Source organism: Xiphias gladius, chromosome 7 (genome assembly GCF_016859285.1).
Source record: "Xiphias gladius isolate SHS-SW01 ecotype Sanya breed wild chromosome 7, ASM1685928v1, whole genome shotgun sequence".
NCBI classification, from domain to species: domain Eukaryota; kingdom Metazoa; phylum Chordata; class Actinopteri; order Istiophoriformes; family Xiphiidae; genus Xiphias; species Xiphias gladius.
Window position 1 is genome coordinate 27,604,049 of NC_053406.1, and position 22,741 is coordinate 27,626,789.

Below are 22,741 nucleotides of genomic sequence, written 5' to 3' on the forward strand. Positions count from 1 at the left end.
TATAGGTTCTGGTCGGCAGAAGGTTTTGTCGGCCGTACGACGATATGATTTCCAACATGGCCGCCGTGAGCTTGTTGTAATATGGCTGCGGTCGTATTTAACGTGTTGTGGCTGACTGATGTCTGGACTCGGAGTGCTGTGATAGAAATAAAACAGACAGGTCAAACCAGCCACATCCTCCAGCCATCTGTGACTTCATCTTTTCTTTTTGTTTTCCATTCAAATGAGAAGTGCACTTTTCTTTTTTTCTTTTTTTCGTTTGTTTAATTCACGCTTGACTTACTTAAACTCAAAACACTGTCTTGTACAATAGCACAACTGTCTTGTGTTTTTTTTGTTTGTTTGTTTTTTTGCTGTACGTCCATGTGTATCTTCTTTTTGACAAACTTTAGATAAGAACTACTGTCTTGGCATTTGGTAAAAAATCACTCACCTAAATTAAATCACAAATCACCTAAATACACCCACGTGCTTGGTCGGTCCTCCACTTCGGTTCAGACTCAAGTATCTCAACAACTGTTGTGTGGATTGTGATGAAATTTGGTTCAGACATTCATGTTCCCCTGAGGATGGACTGTAATAACTTTGATCCATCACCAGGTCAACATTTTGATGTGTCCCATGCAGGTTTTTGGTTAGTGTCCAAAAACCTGCAGAACTAATGACGTTCCCATCAGCCTCAGCTGCACACTACGTTCGCTGCTAGTCAAAATGTCAGTGTCGTGTTGTGCAGTCCACTGTGGAAAATTTTGAAGCTATATACAGTGAATATATTTCACTCTCAGAATTTGGACACTGCAATTTAAAAACACAGTGCATCATACAATGTAATAAATAAGGGACTGACATTGGACCCAGCCTTAGAGTGAGACCTGACCAGACCTGAGTGTGTGTGTGTGTGTGTGTGTGTGTGTGTGTGTGTGTGTGTGTGTGTGTGTGTGTGTGTGTGTGTGTGTGTGTGTGTGTGTGTGTGTGTGTGTGTGTGTGTGTGTGTGTCTCTCTAAACAGAGCTTTACCATTAACTCACACGCACACACCAGGACCTGAATGCGTGTGTTTGTGTTAGCGGGGCCTCCTCTGCAGCTACAATACAACCAGTACACTGTGAGTAATGATTAAATCCTCTGCAGAGAGGCCGTGTCCACACTCAGCCGGCATCATTTTAAAAGACATCTTTCTTTCCACTGGGGCTCTCCATCATCCTGACAGTAACTGTTTACCAAACGTGAATACAGTTTCGAGTGCGTTTATTGCATCCTTCCAAATTGTCATGTTGAACGTGTTAATTTGTTTAAAAACCTAAATGTAAATGTGTCCAAGAAGCATTCAAGACTGATTGAAATCTGAATACTGAACCTCCTCGGCAGTTTTCCTCCCTTTACATTATGTTATGTTCTACTGCTGAAACTTCCCTCCATCCATCCATCTACCGCTTAACCGGAGTTGACTCCACCTTGGCAGCAGGTTAAGCATGGCAGTCCGGACGTCCCCCTCTCTAGCAACATTTTCCGGTTCCTGCTCGGGGACCCCTAGGCATTTCAAGTCCAGATGAGATATATATAGTCTCTCAAGCATGTTCTGGGTCTACCATGGGGTGCCTTTCCAATGAAAGGTGCCCAGGAAGCATCCTGATCAGATGCCTGAACCACCTCAACCGTCACCTTTCGACACAGAGGAGCAGTGGCTCTACTCGGAGCTCCCTCGGGATGTCTGTGCTCCCTACCTGGTCTTTAAGGCTGAGCCCAGCCACCTTACGAAGGAAACTCATTTCGAAACCTCTACCGAAACCTCATGATCATAGGTGAGGGTGGAAACGTAGATTGACTGGTAAATCGAAAGCTTTGTCTTTTGGCTAAGCTCCCTCTTCACCACAAACAGTTCGGTGCAATGCCTGCATTACTGCTGACGCTGCACCATTCCGCCTGTCAATATCAGGCTCCATTTTACTCTCTTGTGAACAAGACCCCCGGTTTGCGAGAACTTCCTTGAGGCCAACAGAGAGTCCTTCTCTGTAGCCTTCTCAAACTCCCTGGCCTTCTGGTACCCATCTGTTGGTTCAGGAGACTCCCAGGCCAACCAGGCCTTCTTTGGCCTGGTCTTAAGCCTCAGTCAGGGGTTCATGAGTATCCCCACACCTGTCCAGCGCCTCACACCCTGTGCAACTCTAGAAAAAGAGAGTCCAGCCCTTCTCCAGGAATATGGATCAAGAGCCATTGCTTTGCGTGGAGGCGAGTCCAACTATATCTAGTTGGTATCAGTCCACCTCCTTCACCGAGTCCGGCTCCCTCCCCGACATTCCACATCCCTAGGACCATTTTACGACGCCAGAGATCAGCACACCTAGGACCCCGCCCTTGCCTGCCACCTGACTTACATTGCACCAGACCCCGATTTCTGCAGGTGGTGGGCCCACAGGGTTGGGACTGGGCCCCATAGGTCAAGGCCCAGCCACCAAATGCCCACTGGCTAACTCCCCTCCCAGGTCTGGCTCCAGGAGGGGGACCTGGTTTCCCTGGTCTAAGCAAGGGGACACTTGCCCAAAAACAGCTGTTCATCAGGGTTCTAGTAATTGCTCTTAGCCTGGTCCCTCCCCTGGGACCAATTTGCTTTGGGAGACCTGAGCAGGGGCTGTTGCCCCTAACAACACAGTTCCCAGGATAACTGGGATACACAAACCCCTCCACCATTTAAGCATGGCGATTCTTGGAGGAGACTGCTGAAACTTTCTGAAATAATAAAGTTTTAATTTTCAAGAGGAAAAAAATATGCCCTCGTCCATGGGTGGGAACTTGCATAAAAAAATCAAAGGGAAATGGTTAAAAATAAAAATCCTTTTTAATAAATATGGGACAATACGTTATTGCCTTCCTCAGAGTGGCGTCACATACAATGAACCCAAACCAGTAGGTAGTTTTACTTTATATTTTAAAGATTTATATTTAAAATACAATGTTTTAAATTTTATTCCCCCCCTCAAAGAGCACCAGTGGTTGTAGGGGGCACCAGAATCGCTCCAGTTTGTTCTTTTTCCTCAGTGAATAAAGTTAATCGATTAGCTGCCTACTCTCCTCTACTTTTCAAACGAGGTAAAACTGTTCTCAAACATTTCTCTCTCTGTCTCACACTCACACACACACACACACACACACACACACTTCCTGTTACACAAGGCTGTGAAGTCGCGTTGGCCTGTCGTTTGGATGGGGGGGTTGGGGGGGGTCCTGACCCAGTGTTGGTCTGCTAATTGACTCCTTTTCCCAGAAGACGATAGGCTAACAGTCTGCTGCGCCCACACACATTTTAATACGGTCAGAACGATTAAAAACAACAAAGGGCTGCTGAGTGGATTGAAGCAGACTCACCAGTTTGTCTTGATGTGAGAGTAACAGGTGAAAAAAAAACAACAAAAAACACACTTTTCTCCAAACGTCATCAGAGTTAAATCCATCTAAAGCAAAATCTCCAAAATGTCGAACAGTTCACAAAGAATCAAATCATCATCAAAAGTTCTCCACAAAGGTTGTTACTGTAGAATAATCATCCAAAACAAGGCTGCGGTCTGCAGGTGTTTCTGCACCTGTCCAGGTGTGAGTGTGGGGCTGGGGGCAGCCCTTGTATAGTAGCCAGGATACATTGATCTAATGTTGAGTGAATGGGATGGGGGGGGTAAAAAAACCATCGCATGCTTGTCGAATCTGATATTACTACCTAGAGGGTCTTGTCACGCGTCGTAATCCGTGACAAGACTTCAAGTGATAAACAATGTGGTTGGTAATTTTCTGGACAATATAAAGCAAGATCTTACTTAGTTGCAGCTCCTGTAGTCTTGCTGGACGATATGACGCTTTGTCATCCAGCGAGACGCTGCGCTGGCCAATCAAATACATGAACGCACTTGTCGGGGCGAGGTTGGAGGCTGATCTTTGTTGAATCTGTTGGTAAATGATGACCAGGTAATATGAGAAGAAGCTATGATACAACTGTGATTTCACAGCTCTGGATGGAGTCTTCTCCATAGCCACAGTCGCTGAGTCTCAAAGTAGATTTCATCTTCTGCTTAGAACTCAGGTTTGCTGGAGGTTTTGCTGGTGTTGTAAAAATAAACAATCCCCCTCTCCCCCTCTCCCCTCTCTGCAGTCCTCATGTCTGTGGAGATCAGTGCTGTGTCGGATGGACGTTGTCACCTAAAACCAGGAGATGCACCAAACGTGAGTACAGGGCCGCTGGCCCCATTTGTTGTCCCGCTCTGAATCAAACCGCAGTCTCGCTGCCGGGGGGTCAAAATAGCTGCATCACCCGAGACATGATGGTAACGGCTTCAGAGGCGTTTTCTGACTGGTTGGTCCGGTGCTTTTTAAAGGATGAACCTGGTGATATTCTGTATTTCACCTCTGGTCAATAAATGCCATGTGCAGAGCCAAACCAGCAACGAATGTCTCCTACCATCAAGTATCTGTAAAGCCACCAAACTAATAATGTCCTGAAAACAAACCATCGTAAAAACGGAAATGATTCTGCCTCAGACGAAATCCGCGGATTCGATCAGAACCAGATCTTGAGTTTATTAAAACACTTGACACTTTAGTAGATTTTAAATCTGAACACAATTTCAGCAAATCTGTGTTTTTGTAATTTATCTGTGGTCGGTTGCAGTTGTCATGTTGCGGTTAAAACATCTGGATTTTCCTGCTGCAGATACTAAAGTCCCTCTAACAGAAAACTGCTGTGGGCCCTCAATGAAACTCATCTGGTCCACAAAAACATCTGGTTTCTGCCGCTAATTTAACCCAGAACCTCCAGTCTTTCTTTGTTTATAACTTCTTAGATGTTTTTACTCTTTAAATAATCTGAAATTAAAAAGCATTCACACACACATGGCGGGACAGGCCATGTGTGTGAGTACTAATTGGGTTATTTGTACTGAATCACCGAATTTAACTTTCATTTTCAAAAATACTCAACAAATACTCGTTTTGCTCTTGTTTCATATATTTTAAGAAGAAATTTTTTTTTTAACACAGTCCCAGAGTGCATTGCTGTAAGAAGAATCCAATCAGAGCTTCAGACCCTCTGCAGAAGTGCTTGTTAAAATAAAGAAATTTGAATCACTGAGTCATTTCACCTGAATGCGATCAAACGCTGATTTCACTGCTCCGGATGGAGTTGTCTCCATAGCAACGGTCACTGAGGCCAGTGGGTACTGTAGTATTTAGCGGCGTTACATCATCGGCGGGATCGGTGCAGGCGAGGGCTACGAAACCAACCGGAGCTTATGAGGAGATCGACATGAAAACTGCACAAATCCTTTAAGGTAACGGGTGGAAAGTGTTCTCGACCTCCAGACCCGCCAGTCAGCTGATCTGGTCAGAGCTCTGGATTTTATGAAGCTGCGGATGTTTCACACCGACGCCGTTTCTTTGTGTTTAAGGCTGTTGGATGAAAAGTCCAAACGCTGCTGAGACTCTGATCAATACTTTGCTGATCAGTTTGACAGGCTCCCCGTGGCTGACAGCTGGCCGAGCTGCAGACTGATGGCTCTGGATGGAAATGACCTAACTTTTCCGTCCTCATAATTTTTCAAACAGTAGAACAGAATCTCTCTTCGTGATCCTGTTCAGCTGATCAATGCCACATTTCAACACGAGCACATCTGACGTATAACGAGCGTCTGTTTTATTCTGAGGATACAAATACAAGAACCAGAGTGAGCGAGGAATGCCGTGCTTTTATTTTTTTGTGACGGAGCCTCTGCGTTTTCATCCCGTGCCGTCGGCTGATGTTTCTGGGACACTCGTAGGTCATCTCACTACCAGACATATTTACCTCTCAGTGGTAACTTCACTGGTTTCCAGCCAGTTGCTTTGTGTCTAAACAGTGAAAATGTCTGAGTCTAAGCTCTCATGATGCTGTGGCTTTATTTATTTATTCTCTTTTTACCCCCTGCTGCACACGCGCCCCACCCAACCCATCTGTACACTGATCCAGGTTTAGGCAGAAGTAACTGAGCCTCCATCACTGCGGTGGCAGCTCACTCGTCAACGTGTGTGATTGAAGGATTTCCCATACAACACGCGTGTGCGTGGACCAGTCGGGCGGCTGAGTTGAACTGAACACATCAGTGCCCAAAGAGAAAGCTGAGATGTTTGGTCCAATCATGGTCGGCTGTCGCCCCCCCTGTGTGTGTGTGTGAGTGAGTGTGAGTGTGAGTGTGAGTGTGAGTGTGAGTGCTGCAGCAGGAGTCACTGCTGGCTTCTGATTTCTGTCATCAAACTGTCTCTTCTGTCATTGCCATCAGAAGAGACGTAGCATTTGGGGCAAATCAGAAACACCCGATAGTGTAAAAGTGGAAAGACCAGAGAGGACCGAGCTGACGGAGCTCGGCAGGGTGGAGGCTCCGCATCGGCCCCGCGTGCCCAGACCGATCTGTGGTCAGTCATTTGTCGGCCGAATTCAGTCAAACCATGAAGATTCAATAATAATGCAGATTTACAACAGTAAAAGGGATTTCATGAAGCAGAGGACTGTGGGTTTTCACTTTCCTTTTCTATTTTTTCTCCCCGTCCCCCCAGAAGTGTCAGTTTGTAACAGCACAGAGCAGGAAAGACCCTGCTGTTGAACAGGACATCTCCAAGCTCTTTAAAAAGTGAAATGCTTTCTACATCACTGTTGTATGTAGGTTTACAGGTGAGGTTCCACCTCAGTGATGGCAACTTGTTTCCTTCTGTCTCCAACCTGGGTTAGTCTGTAGTGATCGAGTGTCATTCAAATAAAGCTTAGAATCGACTGAATTATTTAAATGAAGTGAGTTGATTGTCTCAGCGACACGGATGCATTTAATTCTTCAGCATGAGTTTAAAGTGATGGTCACCAAAACTGAAATTTCAACACTGTTACAAACAACTGAACTCTACTGTCCTGCAGATGCAGACACTCTGAGTCCTGTAACATCCATCCTGAGGCTACAGCTGCCGAATCGGTGCAGATGTGACTGACTGTACAGTCCAGGCGTTTAGTATCTGGACAGTGACATGGTTTCTGTTCCTCAGGCCCTGAGCTTCAGCACATTCAATCTGAAATAAAATGATGGGGGCTGCATTAAAGAGCCAAGTCTCAGCTTTAATTTGAGCAGGTTCACATCAGTATAGAAAGAACTGTGGGAGATAGAGCCCCAAAGTTGAGGGGCTGAAAAGTAATTGGACAGATACACGTGAAACTAAGCCATCATATTTAATATTTAGCGTCAGATCCGTTGCAGTCAGTGACTGGCTGAAGTCTTGGACCCACGGACGTCAGCAGACTCTTTGGATCGTCCCTGGTGATGGTCTACCAGAGCTTCACTGCAGCCTCCTTCAGCTCTGGTCGTCGTAGGGGTCTCTCCGCCTTCCGTCTGGTCCTCGCCAAGTGGACTGCTGCTCAGTCGGACTGAGACCCGGTGACTGACTCGGCGAGTCGAGGGTGTTCCGCCTCTTCGCCCCGAGAAGCTCTGTGGTTGCTTTGGCCATATGTTTAGGATATCCATTGTCTTCTTCACTTGCACGTTCACCTCTTCACTCCTCATATTGACAGACAACTCTACTTCCGTCTAAATGGCAGCTCTCAACTCTCAGTCAACTCTTTGCGCGTGACCAGACTTCGAAAGGACACACAGCTGCCCAAGAAACATTAAGCAGCCTAGCGTCTAACTACTTGCCATTTGGGCACCAGGTGTTTTAAAGGGCTCAAATTAAAGCCGAGGCGCTGCCCTTTAATAGAGTGTCCTTTTCTTTTATTTCAGGTTGAATGTGCTGAATGTGTGTAACTGTCCAAATACCCACAGTCTGGACCATAGGCGATAGACAGATAGCTAGCAGAGGGTTGACGCTGCATCACCTCTCAGTGCTTTATGACTTAGTTCAAAGTGTGAATTCATGGTCGACCCCAGGATCCACACGCAGGGCTGGATTTATGAGGGGCTCCATGTTCCTTCGGGGATTTACAGTGATTCTGTACTTTATGGTCACCGCAGTGAAGCTGAAGTGTCCTTTATTTGATCCACATGCAGAGCAGGTTCAGTGCAGACCTGATGGTGAAGCTTCACACCCAGAAACACTCCTCTTCTTCATTCCCGTGTTGATTTTTTTTTTTTTTTTTGACATCAGTGTAACTGACTGACTGCTAAGCCTCTTAGTGACTGTAGTAACTTGTCAGTTTCTACGCTCTCGCGCCTCACGTGAGCAGTTTTCAGGGATAACGATGGCGGAAGTTCCTTTTGAAATTCCTAGTCATTCACAGGAGGAGGACGCAGCCCCATTCTCTGTTCTTATTTGTCAATAAGCTAAAGCCAAATCAAGTCCAGCTTAGACTGACGGGTCGATCCGGTCTCTCGGTGTAGAGCTGAGCCTGACAAGCGGAGTCTGAATGTCCTAAAAAGGCCACTGTAGACAGGATCAAGCCTTTCTATATTTAGGTAACAACTTGATCTTTCCTCTGGCGCCACCGTCAGGACAAACTTTTTTTTTTTTTTTTAACCTCACTAGTGTTAAGGAACTACTCAGGCAAAGTTGTGCGTGTTTGTTAACCAACAGTTGTGTGGTGTGTGTGTTAGCCACAGGGGGGCGCTGTGTTGCTATAGACCTTAAGTCTGGATTTCCAAAGCTGAACAGCTAATAAACGGTTCATTGTTTATGTTTTTATGACTTAAAACCTCCCACGGTTTCAAACATCTGTCTTAAATCAATAGTCAGGTGCCCGTATGAAACTGTAGCTGTGATCATTCCTCCTGCTCCTACTGGACGTTCAGAAACCTCCTTCTAATGCCCTTTTTCAACGTGAGTGAGGGAGGTTCCAATTCACAGCCCTTGTCTTGTGCAAAAAAAAAACTTTTTTCCAAAGTTTATGCGAAGCTAACGGGAGGCCTCAGCAGTCCGAGCCTAAACACGTCAAGTGGGTTTGTTAAAAGTTTAGTCTTTTACCATGAAAAACTTTGTCTCCTTGGACAGTGTTTCCCTGTTGAGCTGTAGTGGAAGCACGGTAACAAAAAGAGGACATTTTATACTAAAACTGCTGTAACTCAGTTCAGCTAAACCAGACGGATGACGCCGTATTTCTCATACTTTTAGAAACAGAAGCACTGTAAGCAGAGATCTTTACGTCCGCTAGGAACAAGAGGAATGAGTCTGTTTCAGCATTCGCATGGACGCCTGACTGCTGGTTTTAATACAGATTTGAAAAACTGCGAACGTGTTCTTTAAGCTACTTTGGCATTGGATCCATGAGTTACATGAAAACAGGGTTTCAAACTGACTTATTTTAAAAACAAGATTCTTATAAAAGAGTCTTAAACTCACACATAATGGTGGCACAATTCGGGGTTCAGTATCTTGCCCCAGGACCCTTTGTCATGCGGACTGGGGGAGCCGGGGACCGGACCACCGACCTTCCGGTTAGCGGACGACCCGCTCTACCTCCTGAGCCACAGCCGCTAAATCAGGGCGAAGGTTGAAAACCTTACGAGAACCTTACGAAAGCATCTTACATGTGCACTTGATGACTACATACATGATTTGGACAAGTGTGTTAGTGTATGTGTGAATCGTTTTAATGACAGAATGAAAACAAACCACTATGTTTCCCCCGAAACACACTCACTGTTGGAAATTATTAGCAAATAAAAGTAGCGTATAGGAGACGGGGCTGCACACATACAGACCCCAATGGTTTCTTTCAGGTCGGGATTATACGGCTGTGAATGTCTCGCAGAAACTCGTGAATGGAAACAGATTTACCCCCTCTGTCTGGAGGCTTACACACACACACACACACACACACACACACACACACACACACACACACACCCTCCCCTAAGACCTCGTGGGCTCAGAGCCTGCAGGGTCAAGCTGTACTGTTTGGTCACATTGTCCTGATAGAAGAGAAAGTGGCTGGAAACGCGCACACACACACACACACACACACACACAGCACAAACAAACAGCGGCATAGAGCTGTATAGAGGACAGACAGAGAGACAGTGGACCTGTCCGTCTCTCTCTGCGTTTTTGTCCAAACGCTGCAAATTTGAAAAAGTGGCGTACACAAAGAAAATGCAGATCAGTTTGTTTTTCCATCAACTCTGCTGAATGACAAAGCTTCTCAGTCAAAAGAGCTCCGGAACTTTAACTCAAGGTCCACTTACTAGCTTTCTCTGAAAGCTTCAGCGCCGAAGAGTTGCAAAGTGAGGGGTGCCGCTGTGTTTCAAATTCCTGGTGCCCCCCATTCACAGTTCTACCATGAAACTCTGCTGGTCGAATCATCAGAACAAAAGATAAAAACTGAAGGAGGAAAGTCAACTACAACTCCCAGGGTGCATTTCAGCCAGAATTGTCTCAACCGTGGCAAGTTTGACAAAGTTGCTCTTGTGACTTGAACGCTTTCCAACGGTGCTATTTTATTCAGAATCTTTTTCATTCCGTGAGTTTTGCTGAAGTTTTTAAATATTTGTCTTACTTTTCTTCTTCGCTGTGTCTCGTCTCCTTGTCTCCTCCTGCAGCCAGATGTTTTCCCCGCTGCCACAACGGAGCGTTGTGCCGACAGTCTAATCGCTGCGTTTGCCGACGAGGTTTCCACGGTTCTCGCTGTGAGTCTTCTGTGCCAGGACAGCAGCTGACCTCCATCCATCCCACCGTCATCCCACGCCGGCCTCCTGTCCAGTTCGACCCCCCCCGCAACCCTCCAGAACCAACTCAGAGACTCACCAAACCTGCTCAAAGCCACGTTACTGCAGCTCGCTCTGGTCCTGCTGCCCTTTTACCTCCACCTGCCGCCACCGCAGCTGCTAGAATAACACAGATGGCCAGCGTACCTGCCATTTTAAGGGCTAAAACAGGAGCCTCAGACCTGGATCCATCCTCTACTCCAGCTGAAACCCACAACAAAGAGGAGGATGCTAGGATCCCCAACTCTGGTCCCGCTAAATTTGGAAATTTTGGACTCCAAATTGAGGGTGTTCTCGCAAAAGCTGAGGACAAAGGAGGTGTTTACAAAAGGTTTTCAATGCAGGAGGAGAACCAAGCCTCTCTGAAAGGAGAAGAGGTGAAGATGAAGCCCACTGCTGAGGAAACACCAGCGCAAGCTGACACTAAACCCACGTCTAACAACCTCCAACCCTGGACAGGGGACAACAGAGACAGGGAGGAGGGAGCAGAGGTCACAGAAAAAACTCCAAACCTAAGTTCTGACTCAGAGTCTGAGGTGGAGGAAGCTTCACAGCCGAATTCAGAGAAAAGACTCGAATCCTTTCAAATCTCAGATGTGGAGTCTAAGCCCGACACAGAGTCTCTCTCGGGGGCTGAGACTAAAGGAAGCTCTAAGACAGAAGGTGAGAGTGTGATCCAACAGTCTGATTCAGCACAAAGATCAACGACCTATATCATCCCGAATCTGGAGGCGAACTTGAAGCCTAAAGTAGAGAGAGGAGAATATTTGGGGTCTAAAACCGGGTCTAAGGTAGAGGACAGACCAGATGAAAAAACTACTATATGGTCCAAGTTAGAAGAAAGTGAAGGAACCTCCAAAAGCTCACAGGAAGAGTTTGATTTAGGGTCTAGAGTAGAGGAGCAAAGACCGACGAGCCCAGGATCAGACTCCAGGTCTGATCCTGGGCTGAGGGGACAGAAAAGTGTGGATGCTGGAGAGACGAGGAGGACGGAGGAGGTGAAGACGGGAAGAGCAAAGAAGCAGACGCTGAGGTAAGCTCACTCCCCTCTCCTCGTGCTCAGTGGCTGATGTTGCCGTAAGGCAGGGTGGGGGCCCCGGAGCCCCAGGGGCCTCAAAAGCCCCAGGTTCACTCCATTTCAATGGAGCGAAGCCCCAGGTGTGGCTTTTTTTTGTCTTCTTAATTTGATTAATGGCTAATTTATTATAAAGTTGTTCCACTGAAGCAGAATATCAACTCCGTCAGGGTCCTCCATCCTCCATCTTGTGGTTCTGGTCTTGTAGAGGGACTCCACAAAAATCCGAACCCAGTCTTAAGTCCTGAATTATTTCAGGTTACATTTGTTGCTCATTTGTTGTGAAGCTGTGTTTTTATGAAATTTCTTTTTTTTCCCGGTGCTGGACACTCGGTAAACCTCAGGTAAAGTCGAATTACTCCATCACAGGAGAACTGTACGACCAACAGTTATCTTCATTATCAATACATCTGACAGCCATTTTCTTTAATAATCGATTGATTGTTCAGTCTGTAGAAAATACTCACACGTGAGTTTTAGCCATTTTTCTTATAAATGCTGCAAATGCTTTTTTTTCTTTTTTTTTCTTTTGGGTCAGTAGATTAATCAGTTGATCAGATAATCAGCTCTACGTTACTGGTGGGTTTCCCGGTGTCTGGGGGAAATAATGACACTGACGTGTGAAGTCTACTGGGGGTCACTAGAGGCCCAACAACAAGGTTCTGAATCCAGCAGGTGCAGTTCTCTGCTCAGGCATCAGGTGGAGCTCCTCCCCTGATGTTACTCACCGTAAACACTGCAGGCTTTAGCAAATGCTCCAAATGAACATTTATTCTGGTCTGCAAATGATTAGACCAAGCGTTTGGGAGATAAAACGGACGACAAATGAATCCCCTGAATCCTGCAGAAATATAAACACGTTTGACGGATTGGATGTTTCTGTCACAACATCCTGTCGAAGGGCAGCTGGTCCAGACTTCCAGGCCTAAAACAGCAGTATGTGTTGACCTGCGATGGGTCTCTCTGTTTTTATGTCGGGTTTCAAGCTGCGATTAAAGCAAATAAAAAAACAATGAAATTTCATTCGTGACCCAGGTGTTTTTAACTTTACCAAGATCCCTGTGTTTGACGACGCAGGGATCCTAAACCACAAACTGTCAGTCACAGTCCTGCACCGCATTCTGAGGTGTGTGTGTGTGTGTGTGTGTGTGTGTGTGTGTGTGTGTGTGTGTGTGTGTGTGTGTGTGTGTGTGTGTGTGTGTGTGTGTGTGTGTGTGCGCGCTGTGGAAAAGGCTCCCAGATAGAATCACACGCGGGTCCCTGGCCTCCAGAAATGTGATTAATTCAACACCTGAGGTATTAATCATGTCTGAGAGCCGCAGCCCGACTGTCGCAGTAACGAGACCGTAATTATCGAAGCTCTGCCGGGACTGGCCTCGTTAACGCGTGCAGGGGCTCAGACGTGACCTCAGACGCGGGACCCGTCGCTCTGGACAGATCTGACGTGGCTTAGCTTTAGTGGAGTGTGATCTGCGTGTACTTTCTTAGTGATTTTCTACAGACTGAAAAACTGTCGGCCGAAGCTACAGAGTGTGAAACAATCTCTTAAAATCAAACCCTTTCCAAAGTTTTGAATCTTTCTCCAGATGTTTTTATCTGATTCTTACAACAAAAAACATTTGTTTCGTCGTTTATGTGCAAAATAAAGAACTTGTAAAAACTCATCCGTTACTGTTATACACGGAGTATTGTGCAGTACGCGTCCACTTTGAAACGATTTATGCATAGAAAGACCCTGAGAAACTCAAACGTACTATCAGTTACAGACAACAATGACCTGACGATAAGAACTTTTTCCAGGGTGAAGAGTTGAGTCGGCCTCAGGGAAATTTTGTGCGGAGCTGACGGCAGCGGTTATGGTCTCTTTTCGTAAATGTCCTGTCTTGTCCGGATGACTCTGAGGAACGTTGGTGTAAAAGACGCCTCGGTCTGAATGACAGGAAGCCGACACTTTTACTGCTCAACGCCGGCAGAAACAATAATCGTAGTCATTTTACTTACGTAGCGTCTTTCACAACAACGTTCCAAACTGCTTTGCGAAGCTTAAACTAAATTTAAAACAAATTCACACCATCATTAAATCAAGATTCGGCAAAAACAGTGAATAAAATAGAATAAAACAAACAAATGAAACACACAAGACTTAGTGGAAGCAGAGGAGTCAAACTTTGGGCCAACGTTTAGATTTAAGAGACGTCACTGATTCTGCAGCCTCAGATCTTCAGGCAGGGAGTTCAGAGCTGTAAAAATCAGGACCCCTTGAGACCTGGACCAGGTCTGAGGACCTGAGGCTCTGGTTCACGGGGGAACAGCAGTTCAGAAATATACGTAACTGGGAACTAAACCGTGAAGAGCTTTAAACGTGACCAGTAAAATCTTAGACCTTAAAACTGATCTGTGACCAGCGGAACGAGGCAGGAACAGGATCAACGTGATCCGGTCTCTTCTAGTATTTTTTAAAAGATGAGCAGCTGCGTTTCGTACAAGCTGAAGGAGTGAGACAGTTTTTTGGCTTTAAACCCTGAATCTAGTGATTTGCTGGAGTCAAGATGTGAGGATTTAAAAACATGTGACCTCCTCCAGATCAGCTCGGGAGAGGAAAGAGCTGCTTTTCCATGTCTGGAAAGGTCGACGGAGGTCAGCGCGTCCTGACAGAGGAGGATTTATGTCTCCTCCTCGTCTCTGAGAGGACATTTGGAGAATCTGAGCTCTGTCAGTGTGAGAAACCAGATTTCGGAGTCTCCTCAGTGTTAACAATCAACAGAACCCCGGGTCAAAGGTCAGAGGGTCACGGAGGTTCAGGGGTCAGAGCCGGGGTCGGGACCCTGTGGGAAGACTGGATTCAGACCACAGGGAGACGAGTCCAGAGGGATTTTGGGTAGCGTAGTTTCTTCAAACAGGCTGCAGTATCTGGTGTGAAGACCCGGGAGTTTTGCTGATTGTGTTCCAGTGTGAATGACACACACACACACACACACACACACACACACACACACACACACACACAGCGATCCTTGATAGACACAGAAGGTAGTTTAACAACACTCACTGCTGTTCTGAGGCTTTTTCCAGAATCCTCAAAGACTCTTCTGATCATCTGGATCAAAAATATTCGAAACCAAACAAAGATGGTGGACAGAAACGTCTTCCTGCTCAGTTGGTACGAGCGAGGACAGGCAGTCGTTTTCCAGCCACTCGGAGAATAAATCTACAGTCGCAGCGGGAGAAGGAATATTTCTTCACCCCGCTGGTTAGAAGAGTCTTTGACGGGGACTTTTTCTCTGATTTTTATCAGAAGAACGTGTGAAGGGAAGCAACAGATACTTGGTCAATACACTGTTGGTAGCAAATTAAAAAGAAAGCCGATACAAGGAAGTGGGGGGAGGTGGATCCAAAGAACCAGTGGTTAAATTCCTTGGAATCTTTAATGGAAAAATGTACGTTTATCTCCAGACTTTAAGAAGCAAAGGGAAAAAATGGACGTTGCACTGGATTCAAAATGGCGACATGGGAATGGAACTGCAAACGAATTCATCAACAGGACTGCAGGGATGATTAAATCTTCCCACACAGTTTTTATCTGTTTCTGTCTTTACTTGATGTCTCAGTTCTTTTGCCAATGAAGATTTAAGTGACACAAAGAACAGTCTTTGAGGTTCCCTTTAGAACAGCAGTGAGTGCCGTTAACCCAACTTCTGAGTTTTACCTCCAGGCCCACTGTAGTCCAAGGGGGGGTTGGGGGGGGTCGTATTTCAGAGCTGTAGAGAGAGAGAGCCTAAAATGAAATAACACTAGTACAATTTGCAGCCATTGATTCAAAGAAGGCGTCTTTTTTTTATTTATTTTAAAAATCCAGAGGCTCACTTTACATTTTTAGATGCACCTCAACAAAATACGCGGTAAATCTACACGAATGCCTGAAAAGTTCATTAACACCCAGCACAAAGGGCCGAGGCCCCCAGAGCCCCCGAGCAGAGCGAGAGTAACCCCACATGAAGTGAAGAATGTACTGCGATTGCACCGCAGCTCAAGTCTGAAGAACAACGAATGTCTAACTGCCCTAGTCCTGGATACTTTATGTCCGTTCAGTCCACTAAGTCTCATCGCAGTCGTCAGATCAGCTCCTCGTAGCCCTTTTTTAGTTTAATCTGCATAACTCATAAAAAGCCAGCGTGTCTTAACAAACCAACAGCTGTGGTGTTTGAGCCCAGACACACGGCAGCGAAGTGAAATAAACTTAGTGACGCTCCATCAGACTGCGTGCTAGTCATCAGCCGCGGATTAATCTGTGGCGTTTGTTCGCCGAGCTGCAGCAGGTCTGGACTGCTTCTCCTCAGACCGTGTCCGGCGGGCTGATTTAAAATGGCCTCACGTTTCTCTGGACTGCTTCTCCTCAGACCGTGTAAGGCCATTTTAAATCATCCTGTCGGACAGAAGGGCTTCTCAGAAAACAGACAGTTCTGGAGAAAAATAGCCCTCCCACATTTCCCGCGCCATCTTAGAACAGTCCCACCAACTTCCAAACGGTTGTCTGCGAACTTCAGTATTTCAGCGCTAACATTTTACTGTTTGTTGATCTGTGTCCACATCATTGTCCAACAGTGTTTCAACACTGTGTGACGAAGCCAAGGACAGTTTCCCCCCAGCGGGGGCAATAAAGTTCCTGAGTAACTAAAATAACTGATGTTTGAAGCAACGGTTGTTTGATTTCACACAAGGAAGACGAGGGCAGCTTCGGCGATTTTCCCTGAAATGTCAGTGGGGATTTTCTTTCCGAAATTGTTTTGCGTCACCTGGCGTTAAGTTGTTCGTTTCCCTCGGATCCACAGAGAGCGGCTGAGCTGCTTCATCACGTCGTATCACGTAGCAGACCTCCGCTGGTCGTGACCACAGCGCGGGTCAGTGCCCGCTCAGGCCCAACCTGCTGCCGAGCGTGATGGACACAGTAGTGCCGGCTGCGCTCTGGTTGTGGTGGTCACGGCTGTGAACGCCTCCCGTGTGACGCGGACAGAGCACTGGAGCTGCCGCTGCTCATGCTACGTGTCTGCGTGGACACAGATTAACGCCGACTACCCGTGCGTGCGTGCAGTGAACTGACAGTTGTGCTGTGTTTCTGAACCACTGTGGTGCTTTGGAAACACATCTGTTGCGTCCGAGGCACCACGGGTTCAAATCCCGTGTGGCTTAATCATGCTTTCTCTGTTGTAACGTGAACAGTGGCAGTGAGGAGGAGTCAAAGTGCAGCGGGCGCAGTCGCAGCCGGTGTCGGTTTACTGTCGCAGCTCGGCCTTTCCAACGGAGGGACGAGCAATAAATGCATCGTGTTAAGCGTCGCTTCATTTCTCCTTTCTGTAGGGTCCGCAGAGCGTTTCTCTAAACCGGGAGTGTGTTCCAGCTGGACTGGAACGGCACGGATCTGTCTTATTATATTTCCAGCCTTCTAAAAGTGTCTGCGCTCTTCATGTACACTCAGATTTCAAAGGGGGTTCGGTCTAAGGTCAGGGAAACCCGTCGAACCCACCAGACGGCGTCTGCACCCTGCAAAGAGCGTTGCGGCCCCACGGAGCCACGAACATGCTACAGACGTGTTTCCGTTCTGTTCTGTCTGAGTTCGCTCTGTTTGCATGATGCATCTCTGTGTATGTGACAGTCTGAGGGAGGCCCAGGCGCTGCTGCAGAGGAAGACTCTGTCACGGGGGGGGAGAGGAGACAAGATGGCCGCCCTGCTGATGAAGCACATCGAGAAGGAGAGGAAGAAGCTCGGCTCCGTGACCTCCTCTTCCTCCGCTTCTAACTCCTCCTCGTCACCGGCATCCTCAGTAAGAACCAGTGTGACGAGTTTCCACACTCAGAAGGGCCAGTACACCGTCCACGTCACTGCAGCCACAGGTCAGTTTCTGTAAACTAACAGAGTTCAAACTGGAGGTTTTAAACCCAAGATCATCACTGTTCTGGTTTATAAATTGTTGAGTCCGTCCTTCAAAACATCAGGACTTCGTTTAGTGAAGTATGCAGGACGCAAAAAGTTAAACTCACGTCTATTTATTGAAATACAGCAGAGTCTTAAAGACTGGACCAGACTCTGCGTCCCTGACAAGCGTAGAGAATCCACATCAGGTCACGGGGTCTGAGTGTCTATTCTCTCCCCGGTCCAGCAGGTATCAGGTTTAAACATAGTAAATAACATCGTCGGCACAGTCGTCTTCTTATTGGCTGAGGCCTCCGTCACTCCTCAGGTACGTGCCTCCCTCGTACGGACGTTTCACTCTGGACGTGATCGACTCTCCCCATTTAACGACTCATCTGTAGAAAAAGACGAGAGACAGGACAGCACCCCAGGACAGTTTTCCAAATTGTCCTGCCGTTTCCATAAGAGGGGTCGTTCCTCACAAATAGACAACCATATGTCTTTGGGTGCATTCCTTGCAGAATAACACCTCAGTTCAGGACCAGCACCTGAGTTTAATAAGCACCACAAGCCACTTTCTTTTAATCTCATAACAAGATAATATATAAAAACACATAAAAATAACCCTTCAAAGGGCTTTTGATTGATGGCCAATCATTTACTAATGCTTTATGGCTTTAGTTATCAGCCATCAATAGGAACAACTTCTGGGTTGCCGGGTTGTGGAAAATCCTCCTCCAGCAGACACTTTATCTCTTTAACTCATCAGTGAGACGTCTCCGACGGCCTGTTTGATCCTCTGGGAGGGAGCCTCAGGGCATCTGGACCAAAATCTTTCCCTAAGCTGACTATCGACCTTTACAGCTGCAGACGCGATGGAATATTGTAGAAGGTGTGAAAACCCGCTGACTTATTAATGGTTGACCGACAGTTGTAAGTGCATGGTCACTGACAGAAACACACAGCCATGTCGCTACAAGAGCTTTAGCCCGAAGCAGGACGCGGCGATGTCTGAGTGTTCAGAGTGTTGACAGAGCCACGGCTCCGGGTTTCGACACGGATCAACACTGAGGGTTTTAAAGCAGCCCCCATTCGTTTTTAAAAACGAGCAGGCTAACGTTAGCGTCCGCTGGCTAAATGAGCCTGTTCACTAGCTAACGGTTGGCGAAGTTTAAGCTAAAGACAAAACATTTCGCAAGGGTCTTAGTGAGTAATTCGATTTTTATTTATTTATTTTTAAATTTAAGGATTACGCGGCGAGCCTCCGTGACCGAACCTCAGCGTGACAGTGTGTATATTTACAGTGCGTAATGTGTTTATCCGACGACGGCGGGCGACGATATATCAGAGCAGACGATATAATCAAGCTGTGTCATGTTTGGACATGTTAACGGGAGCTGACAGTGTATTTAACACACATACCACAACACATGGGTCATTATTTTGTTTAATGACTGGTGTGCCGCTGACATGGTGGAGCTGCGAGATAAAACTGTACACACAGGTCGTGTCTGTCAGACATTCATTGTTGGAATGGGATTTTTTTTTTTTTTTTCCATCTTTGGTCCAAAAGCAAGCTGACGGTGATTTAATGGAGCTGGAATGCCTGGTGTGTGTGTGTGTGTGTGTGTGTGTGTGTGTGTGTGTGTGTGTCCGTGCGTGCGTGCTTCAGATAAGGTGACTGTTAATACATCCTCATAGTTCAGCCCTGATCACTGTGATTAGACCAGTAAAGAGTTCCTGTTATTGTCCAGCTATGCAGTAAACTGACTGCAGAGCAGTTCACTTCAGTGCGAAACACGGAGGATTGGATGCAGTTTAATAAGGAGGGATTACTGGATCAGCCCGAAGTGGTGAACGGTGACGTTATGACGTGCGCCAGTTCGGGTTCACCTCTCGCAGAAATCTTTGTATTTTTGTCGCCGGAGTCAGAAAAAGTCCTAATTTGGGTAAAAAGCGTGCAGGGTCTGGTCGGACCTGTTGCAGCGTGAGCCGGTTGCAAACGGCCAGGGCTGACCGAGACACGTCCTCTGGAGACGTGTTTGCTTGACCGACGGATGTCTCCGCTCGTTGCACTCTACAAGCTTTTTATCTGAGTGTCTGGCATCTCTTCTACTGTATAACTTAGATAACTTGTATATTACTTTGAAATGTATTATTATATACAACGTTATCGGTGGACACTACGGTTCGTCTGAGCAGAACGCGAAGATCGTCCGAAAGCAGGGTTCAGTGTCTGCGGCTTTTAGGTCCCTTGTGGGTCAAAAAGACATCAAATGAAAACATTGCGACCTTTCTCTTTCACAGCTTCGGGCCAGTTTCTGTCGCCCTCCTGCCTTCGCAGGTCAGCGCGGTAGCATCAACAGCATCAACTGTACATTATTAAGTAAAACAACTGGTACTTCCTGCAGGTCTACAGCAGGATATAAATACGGCAGCGTGCAGAGACAAAATAGTCTGAGCGCTTTCTTGAATTTCTGATTGAAGCAGAGCAGAAAAGGGCGCTGAATAACATTATCCTGCTATATCAACCTAGAATACTCTACTGCTTTTTGTGCGCTCTCGGTCACTTCGGCTGTAAAAGCTCGACCGGCGTTTCCACTGGACTCACTGGGAGCTGTGGTCCTAAATCCACCCCGGCTCTCCCGTTCTTTGCACTGCTACTGCTGCTAAGTGCGAAACTATTTGAAGCTTATCGATGCTTCCATTTTTCAGGATTTCGATATTTATGTCTCTTTTTTTTCCTCCGAACTCGTTAGCGCCCTCTCTATGGTTTTTCGCCTCGTTGATTCGGAAACCGCCCGCTCCTCCCGGGTCAGCGTCCACGCTCCCTCCACAGAGACGGGGGTGGAGCCGCAGGACCCGGCCAGGTAACCGTACGTGATTACCTGTCTGGAGACCGACACGGAGCGAGATACAGTCATAGGTAGATGTCAGCCACTGAACCTCGCTGGGACGGGCTCCACGCTTGACTTGGACGATCTGATTTTGTCCTTTAAAACATTTTTTTTATTTTCTATAACAAGGTTGTGAGGTGAGAGGAGCTGCTGTGTTTTTTTCCCGCCATTTCAAATTGATCTTTAAACGATCTCCTCAGTGTAACTGACCATAGAAACTCAGGACTCTCCTGGATAGTGGAATAACGTTCTGACCAACATTCTGAATTACTGACGATTCGACAGAAAGAACCTGATTTCTCCAAGTGCTACAATACCCATGAGCCTTAGCTGCCGTTGCTATAGCGAAGAGCCCGGTCAGAGGTGCGAGTGACAGCAGTAGAGGATTTGAAACCTCTGTCATTTACGCTGTGAACAGACCACAGCATCGCAGTTGGTGAATTCCTCCACAACTGGCCCAGAAGCCCAGAGTAAACTGATTTAGGCTGCAGATTGTAAAATCACTTCTCTCAGCGGTGGGATCTTTAGCGCCAACTCGCCAGTAGCGGAGCACGTCGCACAGTTTGAAGCTCGCTGATCGGATGCCTGTTGCTGAAATGCACCTTGGGAGTCGTAGTTGACTTCTCTCCTTCGGTTTTCATGTCCACGGGCTCCTTTTTACCGTTGACTCCTTTTTTAACAGCGAGCCAGATGATTCAACCGGGAGAGTTTCATGCCGATCCAACCATGAGTCAACTGTGAGTGTCGTCACACTTCTGCGGCTCTGTTGCATCGGGACAAAGTGGGACAGACCCTGTATCTCTGTTGGACAGCGTGTGTCCTCTGTTGGTCCCTAATCTTTGGGTTAGTTTCAGGTGGAGTGTGTGACGTCGCTCACAGCGTTTCTAGTTTGTTCCACCGTTCGTGTGTGTGTGTGTGTGTGTGTGTGTGTGTGTGTGTTGTGCTTAGCTGGCTCACTGTGTGGGTGTGTGTGTGTGTCAGGACATGAGCTCATAGACAAACAGCAGCAGAAACAACCAGCCTCTATTCCACCAAAGCACCTCGGCCCTCTGCCCCACCGGGGCCCCCGAGGAGGGTCCGGGGTCCCACAGAAAAACAAGAACCGGTTCGGTCGCATTGGTGGATTAGAATTGCTGCCGTTCGGCCTCAGTTTGTGTCTCTCATGTGTGGTCATTCCATGCGAGTCACGGAGCCCGGCATCTTTCATTCTGCAGGATACGTCCTCGGCATGCTTGTGAAAAACTGAAAGACTGCGGTTGAACTGAATTTATGGCTGTTTTACGAGATATGACACAACCCCCTCAAAGGCTGCTCTGTTCATCTGGATCAAAACACACTGTCAAGCGGGGAGGCCGGAGAGTGGAGGGGGGGGGGCGAAACGCAATCTGGGTTTAGTCAAAAGTCCTACTCCTTCTCTACACACAGACATGAAACGTACGTTTCCCAAAGATAACACTGATTATCTGACGTTCATCACGAGGAAACATCAATACACCCACTTAGAAGTCGCAGACAAAAGACGGCCCTTTCAACGGCGGAGCCTGTCTGAGAATGCTCCTCCGCTATTTGCCTGGAAAAGTGCATCTCTCCCTGCTTCAAGCGTGTTTGCTTTTATCCTCAATATCTTGTCGCTGTAACAGTTCGTCTGGGAGGATGGTTGGACGGGGTTGAGGTCAGGGCTCAGTGCCGACCAGTCAAGTTCTTCTCAACAAAAACGACGTAGAATCAGAGAGCCGTCATTTTCTTTATTGATTATTCCAACCAAACAAATTGATGCATTGGAGAAATGGGAAATCGAATGTTTGGCTTTTTTTTTTTTTTGCCAAACATTGGATTGTGAGCTAAAAATCGATAGTCTTTCAATATAGTTGATTAACTGCTGCAGCTACAGTTTGAATTAAGAGAAACTACTTGGTCAAGGTTGGTGACAGATCACAGATCAGCTCACAAACAGAAACTTTCCCTCTAGCATCGTCACATCATAAACAAGTTCTGGCGACGTCGTCCCGTTGACAGAAAACGCTCCTGTGTCGTCCTGGGGGGCCAACGAGCACCGACCAAGTATCTTGTTGTTGCACTTGGAGGGTTGGTCGGTAAACAGGCTCTCTTATCGACCACATTTCCCAAAATGCCGAGGTTTTGCTTCAGAGTCAGCAGGTCCGTCTGCTGTG

The 22,741-nt window shown here is 46.9% G+C and overlaps 1 protein-coding gene across 1 annotated transcript in view; it reads left to right on the top strand.

The window, feature by feature from the left end:
- LOC120791939 (latent-transforming growth factor beta-binding protein 1-like) overlaps nucleotides 1-22,741 on the top strand; it is an 82,511-nt gene that overhangs the window by 7,279 nt on the left and 52,491 nt on the right. The window contains exons 2-4 of the mRNA XM_040130817.1: nucleotides 4,138-4,208; nucleotides 10,526-11,723; nucleotides 17,416-17,654. Coding sequence (XP_039986751.1) covers nucleotides 4,138-4,208; nucleotides 10,526-11,723; nucleotides 17,416-17,654 — 1,508 coding nt within the window. The remainder of the gene's footprint in view (nucleotides 1-4,137; nucleotides 4,209-10,525; nucleotides 11,724-17,415; nucleotides 17,655-22,741) is intronic.